The sequence below is a fragment of the Strongylocentrotus purpuratus genome, unplaced genomic scaffold (assembly GCF_000002235.5).
Source record: "Strongylocentrotus purpuratus isolate Spur 01 unplaced genomic scaffold, Spur_5.0 spur5_scaffold_20, whole genome shotgun sequence".
NCBI lineage: Eukaryota > Metazoa > Echinodermata > Echinoidea > Camarodonta > Strongylocentrotidae > Strongylocentrotus > Strongylocentrotus purpuratus.
Window position 1 is genome coordinate 32003973 of NW_022145606.1, and position 15000 is coordinate 32018972.

Below are 15000 nucleotides of genomic sequence, written 5' to 3' on the forward strand. Positions count from 1 at the left end.
GGTCCGACAAGCAGACACTTTACCAACTGAGTCATCTCACTTCCCCATATTCATATTCAAGTTATATTTTGGATAGCATAACATTATATTTCATTACAAGTATTTTCTAAATAAATGCATTCAAAATTATATCTCTAACTCATGCAACAGAGATCATTTAAAAAAAAAATGCAACTTGATAGGCCAAGGAAAGGGGAAAAAAGTCCTTTGTGAAATATATTGATGGTAGCTACATGAATGTTCCACAGAGGTAAAGATTTCTAGATGTTCATGAACCTACCCTGATCAACTAAGGCTCCTATGACCCTTGTGTTGTAGTAGTCTGGTAGGAGCCGTTCACATACGGCTGTGAGAAGCCAGAAGGCCTCTTCTTCATTGGCATACAGGAGCAGCACCGATGTGACTATGTTCATTGCTTGGCAGTAACCTAGGCAAAGGAAAAGAAAACCAATCCAATGGAAAAGGCATATTCAACCTAGTTCTTAAATTGTAGCCTTACCTTGTTACCTTATGTTTAATAATTTCACTTTTACTTGCATCATTGATATAAATTGTTTATAAAAAGTGCTATATATGTACATGTAGAAGTTATTATTAGTAGTAGTACAACAGTCAAACCTGGTTTAGTGACCACCTGTCTACAAAGACCACATTTTTTGTTTCCCTTGAAAATGGTTTCTCATTGAAACATGTACTAAAGAAACCTGTCTACAAAGACCACATTTTTTGTTTCCCTTAAAAATGGTTTCTCATTGAAACATGTACTAAAGGAACCTGTTTACAAAGACCACTTTTTTTGTTTCCCTTGGGTGGTCGCTATAGACAGGTTTGACTGTATATCATGTATATACTGTTTAGGAAATGAGATTCCCTTTTCCCTATTTCATTTAAAATACGCATTTCAGTGTAATTATAGAACACAAGCAAGATGTGAGCACTCAGTTACTATTACACAAAAAACTGTCAAACTACTAGTGATCACCTTCAAAGAAATAGTCCTTGTCCATAATGACTAAATTGTTTGTTTCCTTTGAAGTGTTTCTCATGAAAATATGCATTACAGAAATTTGCACACTAGGACCTTCTGCCTGTAAAGACCACTTTTCTGTCTCCCTTGAGCGGTCTTACAATAAACATTTCACTATATGTAGAGAGTCCTAGTCAATCTAAGCATAAATGAAATCTTATATTGCTATTGCTAACTATTTCTTTGGCAGTAATGAATCAATTAATGGGTATAACTATTCGATCCAAATATTGTAGGATGCAGAAGGTAGGAGGCATGGTGTATATTTCGTCTGTACCGGACTAGAATTTCTGAGAGTCAGCACTTACCAATGGTAGGGTTGCGGTAGGCATAGGCAGTAAGAACTCTCCTGAGGGCTGCTATACCTAGCTCTGACTGGAAGGCAGGGTGCTCAGGTAGGGATCTAAAGGAAATCACAATTAAAGCATATTAATCAAGATGAATTATTACAGATTAATTACAATATTGTGGTAAATAATTTTCTTATCAGCCGCTGCATACAAGTGTATTTCTTCCTAAGTTTAACCTATTATTGTACATCCATATGTGTACTCACTGATTATCATACAAAGTTTAATGCATCATATACATGCATATACATTTTTTGATTGATTGATTGAATAGGTTTATTGAAATTTTGAAAAGAAAATACTGAACATGCAGCACAAAAGCTAGTCAAAGCTGCTCATTTTACAATGCAAAACATACAGAATACATTGATACAAAACAAGATAAAAATCAAAATGTGTTATAATTGTAAATGCGTGAAATAAATATATCATCAAAGGCAAAAATCAGGATTACCTGTGTAGGTCTCTCTCTATCTCGTCTGTCGCGATAGTCTCCTTTCCCAGACTCTTTTCAACTAGCGACTGGTAGTAGCCTGGTTGGGTAGCCATCTAATGGGTCAGGAGATGAAAGTAAAATTCAAAGGGATATTGATAATACCTTCGATGACGTTTCACAAAACTTGTCATCAATAACAAATGACATTTTTTGTTACAAGCAACTGAAATCCTTGCTTCTGATTGGTTATCAGCAGATTTGTCACTGATTTTTGTCATTTGTCATTGGAAAAAGCTTTGTGAAACGGGTCCATGTTCAAAACTTGAATAGATAAATACCAATGCAAGCAAACACAGTCCTGACACAGGGGCTAACCATATTTTTAACCAGGGGGGGGGGGTATGATATACTGTAGTTGCCAAATGAATTTCATAAATAAACACTAAATTACTCAGGCACAACCTGAGTGGGGATAAGATAACAATATAAGGCCTAAAAAAGAATGATGTTGTATTGCCCTTTAGGTGCTAGCACCTGCGTTGGTTGGTTGAATTTTGTTTTTTTGTGCCTTTTTTTCCTCTTTGGGCTGATATTTGTTTCTAAAAAGACTTTAAAAAATAAATTAAAAAAAAGCCGACCGTAGATTGTAAATTGTTTGGGTCGGTCGCAAAGGGCAATATGACAGACTGATCACTTAGCTTGAGAAAGTCTACAAGAGTGGATGAAAGCTTGCATAAGAAATTTAAGGTTGGTAGAAGCTTAAAAACTACATGTTAACATCTTTTTTGTTTTGGCCTAATTTATGTATGATTCAAAAATATCCTATGGGTGGGGATAAGTTGATATAGTAATAGGACTTACCTCATTGATGGCTCCAGAGTATAGCATCCACATCTCGCCTCGTATGCTGTCAGGTAGACCCTTGACGATCAGATGCTGGGTCTCTACCGTACGATACATGCATACACCCCTGCAAAAAAACAAAAAAAAATCAATAATAATAATAATAATAATCTGGATTTATATAGTGCTTAATACGAAATACCGTCTCGAAGCGCTTTACAGATATCGTTACCCCGGTCATCAGATTCATTCACGCACAATGTGCACCATCTCCACTCCCTGGGGAGCATTCCTACCATGTGGTCATCATGATGGCATATGGCAATTACCAAAAGAAATGCTTTCATCATCCTACCAGGTCCCCATTACTCTCTTGGGTATTGAGTGGCAAGTTTGGATTAATACCTTAGCCCTTGACATTCAAGTCAAGTGCTTAAAGGCCCACTGCACTACTTGAAGCTACTTGCGCCCTCTATATAACAAACAATGCCTAATCGGTGACCATTGGTCCCCCATGATCCTCTTTTTCTTATGTTAACTGAGAGCTGAGTTGATGAGATAACCACCTGTCCGGTGACCTTGTAGGGCAGTCTAATCCCTCCTGTAAACTATGGCAGATAAGCTTTAAACCATTTTTCAATGACACCTCTACACCCCCTGGGTGGGAATAACATGACAATCAACCAATCAGGTTTGGATTTGTTATTTTCGTTGTTCATGTTAGTCGATCGAGCCTAACCCCTTAAACAGCTAAACAAAGTATTTTGGTACAAATCAGTTAAGAAAATGTATAAAAAACAAAATAATGAATTTGATCATCTGACCATTCTCTATTTCTCTTTTTCGTATGTTGTATTTCTTCATATCTCTATTAATTTTACTGATACCATTCTTTCTCACTCTCTTTCTCCCTCTCTCTCTCCCTCTCTCTCTCCCTCTCTCTCTCTCTCTATGTCCCATTCCCTATTCATTCCCCCTCATTTGCTTTGTGTTTTCCTGACTCTCCCTATAGATCAGGCCTTCTCAACTAGTTTATTAGAAGTGCCAAAATGAAAAGAATTTTAAGTTGAAGTGCCAACCTGTATGTTTGATCTTGCTGCGAGAGAGCGTAGCGATCGATTCGACAACGAACGGGGGTGCAGGGGGCAGAGCCCCCTGAAGCTGATTTTTAGGGCTTTCTAAAGGTCCAGATGTGGCATTTTAACACCTTTTTATTCCAAAATATTTCGATCTTATTTCTTTTACAATTCCTGGGTACATTCACACTGGAGGTAAATTTATATGTAGTTATTTCGGTGCAATACAAACAGGAATTGTCCAAATTAAGTGAAAATCAAACAAACAGAAACAAGATTTTTCCAGAGATTGGCAATGTTAAAATTGGTAGCACATCGTCAGCTTATTTTTGTTTAGAGCTCAGGATAATTTAAGAGTCGTATAGAACAGTTCAAAAAGGTTAAATAACCCTTTTTCCTTGTTTGTTAAGTAGACATTTTGGGTTCAAATTCGACTGGGTCTTTTTGATTTTGCTGAGTTTTTAATTCTAATATACAATTTTATTGTTTTTTTGTTTTTTTTTGTCCTCCTTTTTTTTGTTGCAACAGTCGCGCGCCTTTCCGACTGACCGCGCGCGCCACAAGTGGCGCGCGCGCCGCCAGTTGAGAAGGCCTGCTATAGATCTACATATACATGTATTTCTTTCTCCGTCTCTTTCCTATCCTCTCTTCTTCTTTTTCTTCTCTCTCTCTCTCCACCTCTCCCCCCCCCCCCTCTCTCTCTCTCTCTCTCTCTCACTCACTCTCCCTACATACCTTCCATACTCCTTGAAGTGCATGTTCCATAGATGTTCTTTCACCGACTCTCTGGCCGAGATCTCATCTGACCCCCGTCGATTGAACAGCTTCACTAAGGCAGGTTGGAGCTGGAATGCCATGCTGTGATTGGCTGGTTCGCTGCTTGTTTCACCAGCTGCAATGAATATTCATTACATATTCATGAATATCGAATATACTATGAATATTCAATATACCTCAAGAATATTCAATATACATCATGAATATCCACACACATGACTTTTAAATATATCTACAACCTGTATATCAAATACACATAACAAGAATATTCAATACATGTACAAGTACATTTGCAGCAGGGTTCTACATGTAAATTGGTTGTATGTTTAGATTAATGGACATGCTTTGCCTTCACATTATTAGTCTGTATACATTGCATGAATCCTGATAATGATCATCTTAAGTAATGTTTTATGGAAATGAAAGCAAAGTAAATATTATTCTTGAATACTAGTACATGTAATGTTATTAAATTATTATGACAGATCTGTATTACAAAATAACAAATAATAGAGGTTAGACTGTTAAAGGCAAGCAATGGAATATCAAAGAGATACATAATGCAACATGAAAATTGGATGAGTTTCTTAATAACACACAGGGATAGTACCCTTTCAGAAAGAAATATAAAACAAAGCTAAGCAAAAATAATTGGTTCAATTTTCCCATGATATAAGATGTTGTAAATGTACAGTATAGGTCAAATAAAAAGATGGAGTGTTTATATATTTGCTTCAAATAGATAAAGCAAGAGAAATGTCAATGTGTGAACGGACCCATAAAAACACACACGATTACTATGGAACTCACATGCACTATTATCATAATCGTTGAGGTCTGTTAACACTGTAGAGTAATACATCATGGATAAATAGTTTTTATATATTTGCTTTAAAACAGATAGAGCAAGGAAAATATCAATGTGTATGAACACACCCACCAAAACACACACGATTATTATGGAACTCACATGCACTATTATCATAATCGTTGAGGTCTGTTAACACAGTAGAGTAGTACATCATGGATGAGTACTCTTTAAATATTCGCTTAAAGACAGATAGAGCAAGGGAAATATCAATGTGTGTGAACAAACCCACCAAAACACACACGATTACTATGCAACTCACATGCACTATTATCATAATCGTTGAGGTCTGTTATCACAGTAGAGTAATACATCATGGATGAGTAGTTAGTAGATGCAGGAGAAGGGTCGGGATCTGATGCGAAGATGAAGCCAGATTGAACAAAAGAAAACATAAAATCATGGAAATTATTTCCTGAAGAGTTGAAAGAATCAGTTCCCCACTTCAACTACCAACGAAGATAACAGTACAGGGTGGTGAAGTGCGACGGCATCAAAAAACTTTTTTTGAGAATTCTCAATTTTTACTTCATTTTCTGAAAGAGCATCAAAAATAATGTCCAAATGTTGAAAATCAATTGAATATGTGAACATCTGAATAAAAAGATTGCCTATAGGAACTCTAATTATTCAGATGTTCATATCTCAGCTGGTTTTCAACATTTGGACATTATTTGTGATGTTCTTTCGGAAAATGAAGTAAAAATTGAGAAATTCTAAAAATACATTTTTATGATGTCATAGCTTCGGTACTCTATAGATAATGTCTATAAAAACGAGTCTGAAATAAAGTTTAGAAAAACATTACACAATGTCCAAAACTTTTGGTTTGTGAAAGAACATAGGGCTTCGCATTTTGCCTTGTGGTGTTAGCTTCAAGACTTCAATGCTTAGTTTTACAACACTTTGATGAGAAGCATTTCATATATCAACAGTCATGCTCTGAAGTTGTGGACTGATTTCTGCTCTTTCTTCCTATGGTAGCTTGGAAGATAAAAGCACAAAACAAAATGTTCTGATCTTTTTTATAATCGTTCGACACTTGTATAATTGAATACAATACAAAATTTGTTGAAACATAACCACTTGATTCTGTATGATGTTTAAACATTTAGGAACTGGTTATTATTAACCTTTCCTTCTCTTCTTTTAATCAGTTTTTCAATCCTTATCTAACTCGACATTTTTCAATTAATGAAACTTTCAGAATAAAATGAACTACATGGAAAAAAGGGAATGACACAAGGGAAGCTGGAAAAATGAACACAAAGGTAAACATGCATTTGTTATGAAACAAAAATGTTGAAAGAATAGAAAAAGTATATACCGGTATATAACTTGTGGTAACATGTATTATCATCTATATCTTTAGCGCAGTACCCGGATGACTGACCAATATTGTTTTCGTATTGCTCAATCATTCAGGAACTTCAACTATTGATATCGATATTGATATCACACACAAAAAAGCCATATTTACTGAGTTAAGTCAAATTTTGTTATTTCGCTAGTCAGCCTGATATAGATCATAATAATGACATTATATGTTTTTGTTTTTGTGTGATACAAGAAAATATTGCTCTCGCTATAAAAATATTGCACTCATCTCCGACTCATTCAATATTGTCATAGCTCAAGCATTATATTCTTGAATCACACTCAAAGCCATCTACCGGTAATATTATATAAGAATCTTTAGCAATATTAGTAATGCTCTGTAAAAGGTAATCATGCAAATTTAAATAGACACTGTTACATCAATACTGCTTGTAGTAGTTGTAGAAATACATACACAAGCACAATAGTATTAAAAACATTTTTAGAAGCCACTTTTTGTAGTAGAATCAGCAAAGGAAATAGGCTCAGACTAGCAATCAAAATTAAATAAATTTTATGTTAAGGTTAAACTGTAAAATCATCAAAAGAAACAAAAGAAACAAAAGCAGTTATTTTCTGAGCCATCATAAGGTACAAACACATATAGATATAGTTGATATGACATGGTGGGAAAGAGGATTTGAAAGGCAGAGATGTAGTATAAGAGGTGGGCTGACACATGCTTCGGCAAAAATCAAGCCAGGCTTTATTTCATGACTGTTCCAAAGGCTAGACTTGGTTCTGTGACTGTGTTTTATGGTAGGTTCAGTGTTAGGGTTAGGGGTTTAGAACAGTGTAAGGTCCAATGTTGAAGCTAGGACTTTGGTTAGTGATGGCAAAGCAATTGTTGCCAAAGCATGTGTTGTACACTGAACAAAGAAGATACATTTATTTAAAAGATCAAGAACCATAAACTATTTACTGCCAGGTATTGAGAAAGAAACAAAGCATGGGGAAGTTTCACAAAGATCCCAAGTCGAACTTCAGTTTAAGTTAGACTTAAATATTATGGAGAGCCATTTGTAGCCTTAAAAATAAAATGTATTCAAAAGCAAAAATTCAAGTATCTTAGACTTTTTATAAACTCCTCATCAAGAACATGAAATCTCCTTGATAATAGAAAATATGAAAGATTTGAATCAACATTTTATGCTTTTAAAATAACTTTTACAAAATATTTTCATAGATGCTTACGGGTTTCCATAACTTTTAAGTCCAACTAAGAGATAAGTTCAACTTAGGATCTTTGTGAAACACCCCCCATGGACACACAGAATGCTCCTTGGAGTTTTCTTACGACCAAAAACACACACACAAAATTTCCAACGTTTTGACTCTTACCACTCTCGTTGCTACCGTAGCTTGTACCCAGTATGCTTTGCAAGGGGTCAGAGGTCGTGCGATGTGGGATTGTCATACTGCCTTCGTTCGACGAGGCTATAGAGATGCTGTCTCCCGTAGGCCTGTATAACCATAGCAAAATCAAATAACAGTATTTATTTGCTTGAAGTTGTGTGAAACTTCCCTACATTGGTTAATGGCATCGTTTAACAATATTAAATCTGAGATGCATGGGCCTACGTGTTATCAGTATTCGTGATATGGTGTGATATTAAGGCCCTAAAAAATTGTGCCTCAAAATGATCATGAAGTGCCTCAAAAAAGTAACAATCTTAGAGTGACCGGTTTTACCATATTCCTTCTTCCCAATAGACTGTAGTGTTATAAAACCCATTAGGAAATGAAATTTCGATTTCCAATCATAAATATCTTGATAATCAGACAGGCGATCGGCTTGTAAAAGTCATGGGATTCCTGACTGACCTACAGGTTTATAATGATGATTGCAGCATGAGCTCAATCCAGGATTTTGTTTCAGAATCTGAGGCAATGTTACTGAGTTAACAAAGTCACAACTGGTATGAATACTTTAGATGTTAACTGTATATGTTTTTTGAATATTACCTTGCATTTTCAGTTGTTTTTGCCAGAAAGTCAGCAATATGCTGGACCAGAAAATCCCTTTCAGTTAGCTGGGCAAAAAGGAAAGTCATCTGTAAATAAAAGAATAGTGAAAATCAAAATCAGTATTACCACCAAAATCATCACCATAATCATCATCATCCTTATCTTCTCCGTCACCACCACCACCATCACCATCACTACCACCACCACCACTATCACCATCACCCTAGCCACCACAACCATCACCATCACCACCACCATCACCACTACCATCACCACTACCACCACTTCCACCACCCTCGTTACCATCAATTCTCCCTCTTACCTTAGTTCTAGTTGATATATGAAGTCCCTGGGTGATAAGGGATGAATTCTCGACTTTCTCTACGACTGTCACATTTCTCCACCATTATCAGCTTCCTCATCACCGCCACCACCACCACCACCGTCACCACCACCATCACCACCGCCACAACCATATCAACTCTCCCTCTTACCTTAGCTCTAGTTGATATATGAAGTCCCTGGGTGATGAGGGATGAATTCTCAACCTTCTCTACGACCGTCACATCTCTCATAGGAATTTGCACATGCACCAGGTTCTTAATCTGTAAAGAGAATGACAAAAAGAAAACAAAATATTAATTGATAAGAATGTTTCTGAAAGTCACACATTTAACACATTGTGTTTATCATCATCAAAAACATTACAAATACCAACTCAAGTAACAATATCATCTCAATAATCCTCCTCCTCATCATCATCATCATCATCATCATCATTACAATCAGCATCTCATTAGCACCATCATCATATTTAGTATCATCTTCACCATTATCATCATTATAACCACCATCGTCATCATTGTTACCCTAACCCTTCTCCTCCACAACAGCTGAATAATTTGCACCACAATGATGATGATCATCATCATAACCACCACCACCACCATCACCACTTCCACCATCATCACCACCATCACCACCACCACCACCACCACCATTACCACCACTACCATCACCACCACCATCACTACCACCATCACTACCACCATCACTACCACCATCGCCACTACCACCACCATCAACACCATCACTACCACCACCACCACCATCACCACCACCACCACCATCAGCACCACCACCACCACCACCACCACCACCACCATCACCACCACCACCACCACCACCACCATCATCAGTATCACCACCACCACTACCACCACCAACACCATCACCACTACCATCGCCATCACCACCACCACTCACCCTGCTTGCGAAACAGATGTAATTCCTAGAGAGATACATGGTACCTCCAATGTTTGACTTGTTGTACGGGGCCCACAGCGTACATGGGATATTGCCGTCCAACTTCTCGCCTACCGGTAGACGGAACACCCTCCTAACAGCCAGGATAAGAAGAGGAGGGATTAGTTCATTCATATCATATTTACTAAATTCCTACACATCCATGTACAGTAAGGTCTGTTGTATTCTGTGAGAATTTATTTTCTATCATTACCAGACTCAAGCTTATCTTTAAAATGGAGATGTGGAAATAAATTCAATTCAATTCAATTCAATTCAATTCATTTTGGTTCAATTCAATTCGATTCAATTCAATTCAATTCAATTTGATTCAATTCAATTCAATTCAATTCAATTCATTTCGATTCAATTCAATTCGATTCATTTCTATTCAATTCAATTCAATTCAATTCATTTTGATTCAATTCAATTCATTTTAATTCAATTCAATTCAATTCGATTCAATTCAATTCAATTCGATTCAATTCAATTCATTTTGATTCAATTCAATTCATTTTAATTCAATTCAATTCAATTCGATTCATTTCTATTCAATTCAATTTAATTCATTTCGATTCAATTCAATTCAATTCTTACCTGTAAGCTTCAGTTCGTGCTCGAGCATCTAGATCTCGCTTGAGGGAGGAAACCTTCTTTGGGGCTTTTTTCCTGAAGAAAAACAAAAATGTTTCATTCATAAATATCAAGATTATTATATTTTTTTTTCAATTAGAATTATTAAACCATCTAGAATAAAAATCAGTATACAAATCATGCATGTATATACATTATTAATATAGTCATTTTTACAAGCCCACACTTGCTCATATAACCACAGGTATAGATATAGCTTTCTCATGGCTGACAGGTACATGTACAACACTTATCTCACGTTTCAAACATTCCCTAAATTTTCTACACACTGCAATATTACATATGGGAGCATTCACATACTTGACTTTTGAGCGATCTGGCAGATTGAGGTCTTCTGAGAATCCTTCCTCCGATAGGAGCTGTCTCATGGCCAGGTTAGCGAGCTGCTGCATGAGTTGGAACGTCTCCTCGGGATGGACGAACATGGAGAAGTAGGAATGCCCCTCTCTCGTCTTGGCTCTGATGCTCTCCGGGAAGAGGATAGAGTTACTCCTCTCTAGGTGCTGGGGTGGGGGAAGGGAAAGGGAGATGGTGAATAAACTAATACAGTCAAACCTGCTTTAGTGACCACCTGTCTACAAAGACCACATTTTTTTGTTTCCCTTGAAAATGGTTTCTCATTGAAACGTGTACTAAAGGAACCTGTCTACAAAGACCACCTTCCTACAAAGACCACTTTTTGTGTTTCCCTTGGGAGGTTGCTTTATTCATATATTATACAGGTTTCACTGTATTTTTCTTTATATACTGCCTGCCTAGTGTCAATTCTCAAAAAGAGATATTTTAACAAAACATGCCTGTTAGAGTGTATTTATTTGTAGAGTCAAAGGAAATATATCCATTTAAAGCCCCTCTGCCCTAGTTTGGCCAGGAGTGATTAGACCTCCCTGCATGGTCACTGACAGATGGTTATCTCATCAAATCAGCTTTCAATTAACATATTAAGAAAAAGGGTATCATGGGGGACCAATGGTCACCGATTAGGTATTGTTTGCTATTTAGAGGGCGCAAGTAGCTATAAGTAGTGCAGTGGGGTTTTAAGAGTATTGCACACAATTAATGCGCCTTTGTATTGTACAGACTTAGTGGAAGAGGTCCTGGGTATAAACTTACAGTAACCTCAGTCCACCTGATCTGGAGTCTGGACTCGGTCCCCATCAGGAAGGAATAGAAACAGAAGTGGTCCACGCTGAGGTAGAGCCAGCCTTGACGAGGGACGCGACCCTTCCAGTAACTGCATGAGTAATCTACAGAGGTAAAAAGAGAAAGCCTTTTTATATTAATGCTAAATATATTACTTGTTGCGGATATTGTATCAAAATATTATCGCTAGTGACATTCGTTTGTCTCGCAATGTATGGTCAACAGGGGATCTAAAAGATCACAACGTTTTGTGTGCTGCTGCTATCACCTGACAAAGTGTAGCAGCGGCACTCGAAACGTTGTGATCTTTTAGATCCCTTGTTGATGATACATTGCGAGACAAACGAATGTCACTAGCGATATTATTTTTGATAGATTTTTATATTGTTTGAAGAAAAAAAAATAACATGATATTTGTCTGTGTTTTTTCCAGAGCTCTAATAGTATTGTATCTAAACAGTAAGATCCCAAAATGAAAATGTTATATTTTCATTGCATCGGCATCATTGGTATTTTTTACATAGTTCTATTAGAAAGGTCTTTATAAAGAAATAAGTTACAAGACAAACAACCATATACTAGTTGATTATCATTATTGCCCCAGACCGCCTCAATCCTTTAAAACATTGAGCTTGAAAGCATCTCCAAATGTTTTGAATAGAAATTTCTTGTCCTTTTACTTGAAATTTAAAATGGCTAAATTATTTGCGGGGATTAATGGGACACTCATTAAAATAACAAATAAAAGGGGAACAGTATCTTAAAATGACTCATAGTACATCAACGATCAACAACAAATTTGTCTATTGAACTCTAACTTTTGTGATACCTTTTGTGAAAACATGGTAACAGAACAGCATCGCTTTAGTTTATTATTTTCTTTCTTAGGCCTCAAGTAATTGAAAAATATAATTTTTGTTTAGAAATCAATTTAATTTGTACTTACAGTTGACAAGCTTCTCGTCTTCGGGTATGTTGAAGAGCCGTCTCCATTTATCAGAGGCGGCCTTGAAACGTTTGCTCTCTTCATCTACACAATAAGAAATAGATGAAGGTCAACATACATGTATCAACAATCAGATGAAGAAAAGAAATGAACACTAAAGAAATTTGACTAAAAAAGATTACATGATATAAAGACACATTTGGAAAACAGTTTTGAAAATTGGAGGTTATTCACAATACACTCACAGAAAAGTGACAGTGTTTAGTGTTTAAGCAAGCAATGACTGGTCTGATCAACAAAAATTTGTTGGGCTTTAATTTACTTTCAAAGATAACTTACTACCTGCATGTACAGAGTTTATAATTGAAAAACAAGTCAAAGGTCGAAAGTTATCCCAATTAACCTGTCTTGCCTCTTTGAAAAAGACCCCTTAAGAAATACCTCTTCCCTCAGTAATTTACCTATTTTTAGGAGTCTATGTATTTCATGTTTCTCTTAACATTCTGTATTTTTGCAAGCGCTATGGTACTTTTTGGTTTTAGCGCCCCTAAATGATCATTATTATTACCCAGACTGATTGCCTACATGAACACACACGTTGCAGTATTCAACTTCTGGTGGTCAATGGCACAGGGGTGATAGTGAGCACTAAAAAAAAAAAAGTTTTTTTGTTTTCCCTTAAAACCACGCCCCCCTTGAGTAAAAAAAGAAAGAAGAGGATTAGCGGGGAAAAAATGGCATCTAACAACATTCCCCTTTTTGAGTAAGAAAATTGGGAAAATTGGGAAAAAAATAGTGCAAAATATGGAAGAATAGGGAAATAAAAGGGAAATCGGGATAAAATAGGTAAGAAGAAAAAAATGTGGTAAAAAAAAAAAAAAAATCTGGATTTAAAAAAAAAAAAATTTTAATCAGGAAGAAAACAAAAATTGGGAAACCGATTTAAATCGGGTTTTTATCAGGCCTGATGACAGCAAAATGCACAATATCCCGCAAATTGCAACTGCGGGCTGATGAAGATGCAAATTAGCTGGATAATTTGCGATCGGTATAGTTTAAATAGCGGGTTATTCGGCAATCTCGAGCTGATGAAAACAGGCCTATTGTGTCTTTAAGGAATTAAAAGTTTTTACCTTCTTTAGTCTCTGTGGGTGTTGCCGTTTCTACGTTGGCCACCAGGCTCTCTATCTTACACTTCACAAACTCGGTCACATCCTCGTCTGCTTCAAAGTTATCTGGAGTAAAAATATAAATAGTAAAAATAGAGGTAAATAAAGATAATACTAGACATAGAGACATAAATTAAACCACTACTAACATCCCAAACAACCAAGTAAACATATAAATAATAATATGACACAAAATATAAATATTAAAAATAGAGGTAGATAAAAATTTATCATAAAAAATATAATAAGCATTTACATTTTAAAATTCCAGAATTTTGACAAAGTGCTGATGCATAAAAAAGTTCCATTATAACACTTCAAACAATGTGTCACATCTTAAACAAAACTAAATTTATCTACATGTATGACAACAGGATAAAGTTGGCTATGAAAAAATATAGGGTCAACTTTGTTTGGAAAACATGAGCTATTAGCAATTTCCTGTATTTCCTGGGCATTAAATTGAATTTAAATACGCAGTAGGGATGAATTCAGAGGCTTAAAGGTAATACAAAGTTTTGGTGTGGGTTCACGAATTTGGTTCAAATGAACAGATTGGAAGCATATGCGATCAACGATATTCAGTGGTTGGAGGCAGTTGAAATTGAGTGATGAAATTGTAAATACTAAACTCTTTATGTTGTATAGCTCCCTCTCAAGGTTAATATACTAATTTAGCCTTAAAACAATGTTTCTTGACTAAATTCGACTGATTGGCTATACCCGTTGGAAATTATACACCACAACTGCACATTCTGAGATTTTCATGGTCGCAGCTACCATTGGATAGCCGTAGAGGCGCTATTTGGAATTTACCGGGAGCACCAGTAAATTTTGATACTTAATTTATCTTGAAAGCAGAAGTGTTTTAGGAGCTAAATTTTCTAGTGCTTATAATACATCCTCAGGGGCATCCAAATATATCAACATTTAAAAAATTCGCTATCCGTCCATTTTCAAATTTTCCCAAAACATTGTATTACCTTTAAGGTTTATTTCTGCGATCTTTATGGTTCTAAAGTCTGCTATAAAAGAATCAACCTCATCTAACAAAGGTAAAA

At 36.1% G+C, this 15000-nt stretch overlaps 1 protein-coding gene across 3 annotated transcripts in view; it reads right to left on the minus strand.

Moving 5' to 3' along the window:
* The window catches only part of LOC755701 (TBC1 domain family member 9B), a 33562-nt gene that overhangs the window by 12675 nt on the left and 5887 nt on the right, over nucleotides 1–15000 (minus strand). For 2 of the 3 annotated variants that reach the window (XM_030993211.1, XM_030993212.1), the window contains exons 4-18: nucleotides 13904–14005; nucleotides 12771–12854; nucleotides 11795–11928; nucleotides 10982–11184; nucleotides 10625–10696; nucleotides 9989–10121; nucleotides 9217–9327; nucleotides 8720–8808; nucleotides 8096–8217; nucleotides 5640–5732; nucleotides 4468–4624; nucleotides 2675–2783; nucleotides 1832–1926; nucleotides 1336–1430; nucleotides 281–427 (exon numbers count right to left, since the gene is read on the minus strand). In XM_030993211.1, coding sequence (XP_030849071.1) covers nucleotides 281–427; nucleotides 1336–1430; nucleotides 1832–1926; nucleotides 2675–2783; nucleotides 4468–4624; nucleotides 5640–5732; nucleotides 8096–8217; nucleotides 8720–8808; nucleotides 9217–9327; nucleotides 9989–10121; nucleotides 10625–10696; nucleotides 10982–11184; nucleotides 11795–11928; nucleotides 12771–12854; nucleotides 13904–14005 — 1746 coding nt within the window. The remainder of the gene's footprint in view (nucleotides 1–280; nucleotides 428–1335; nucleotides 1431–1831; nucleotides 1927–2674; nucleotides 2784–4467; nucleotides 4625–5639; nucleotides 5733–8095; nucleotides 8218–8719; nucleotides 8809–9216; nucleotides 9328–9988; nucleotides 10122–10624; nucleotides 10697–10981; nucleotides 11185–11794; nucleotides 11929–12770; nucleotides 12855–13903; nucleotides 14006–15000) is intronic. The other variant, XM_030993213.1, reaches the window with a different exon arrangement.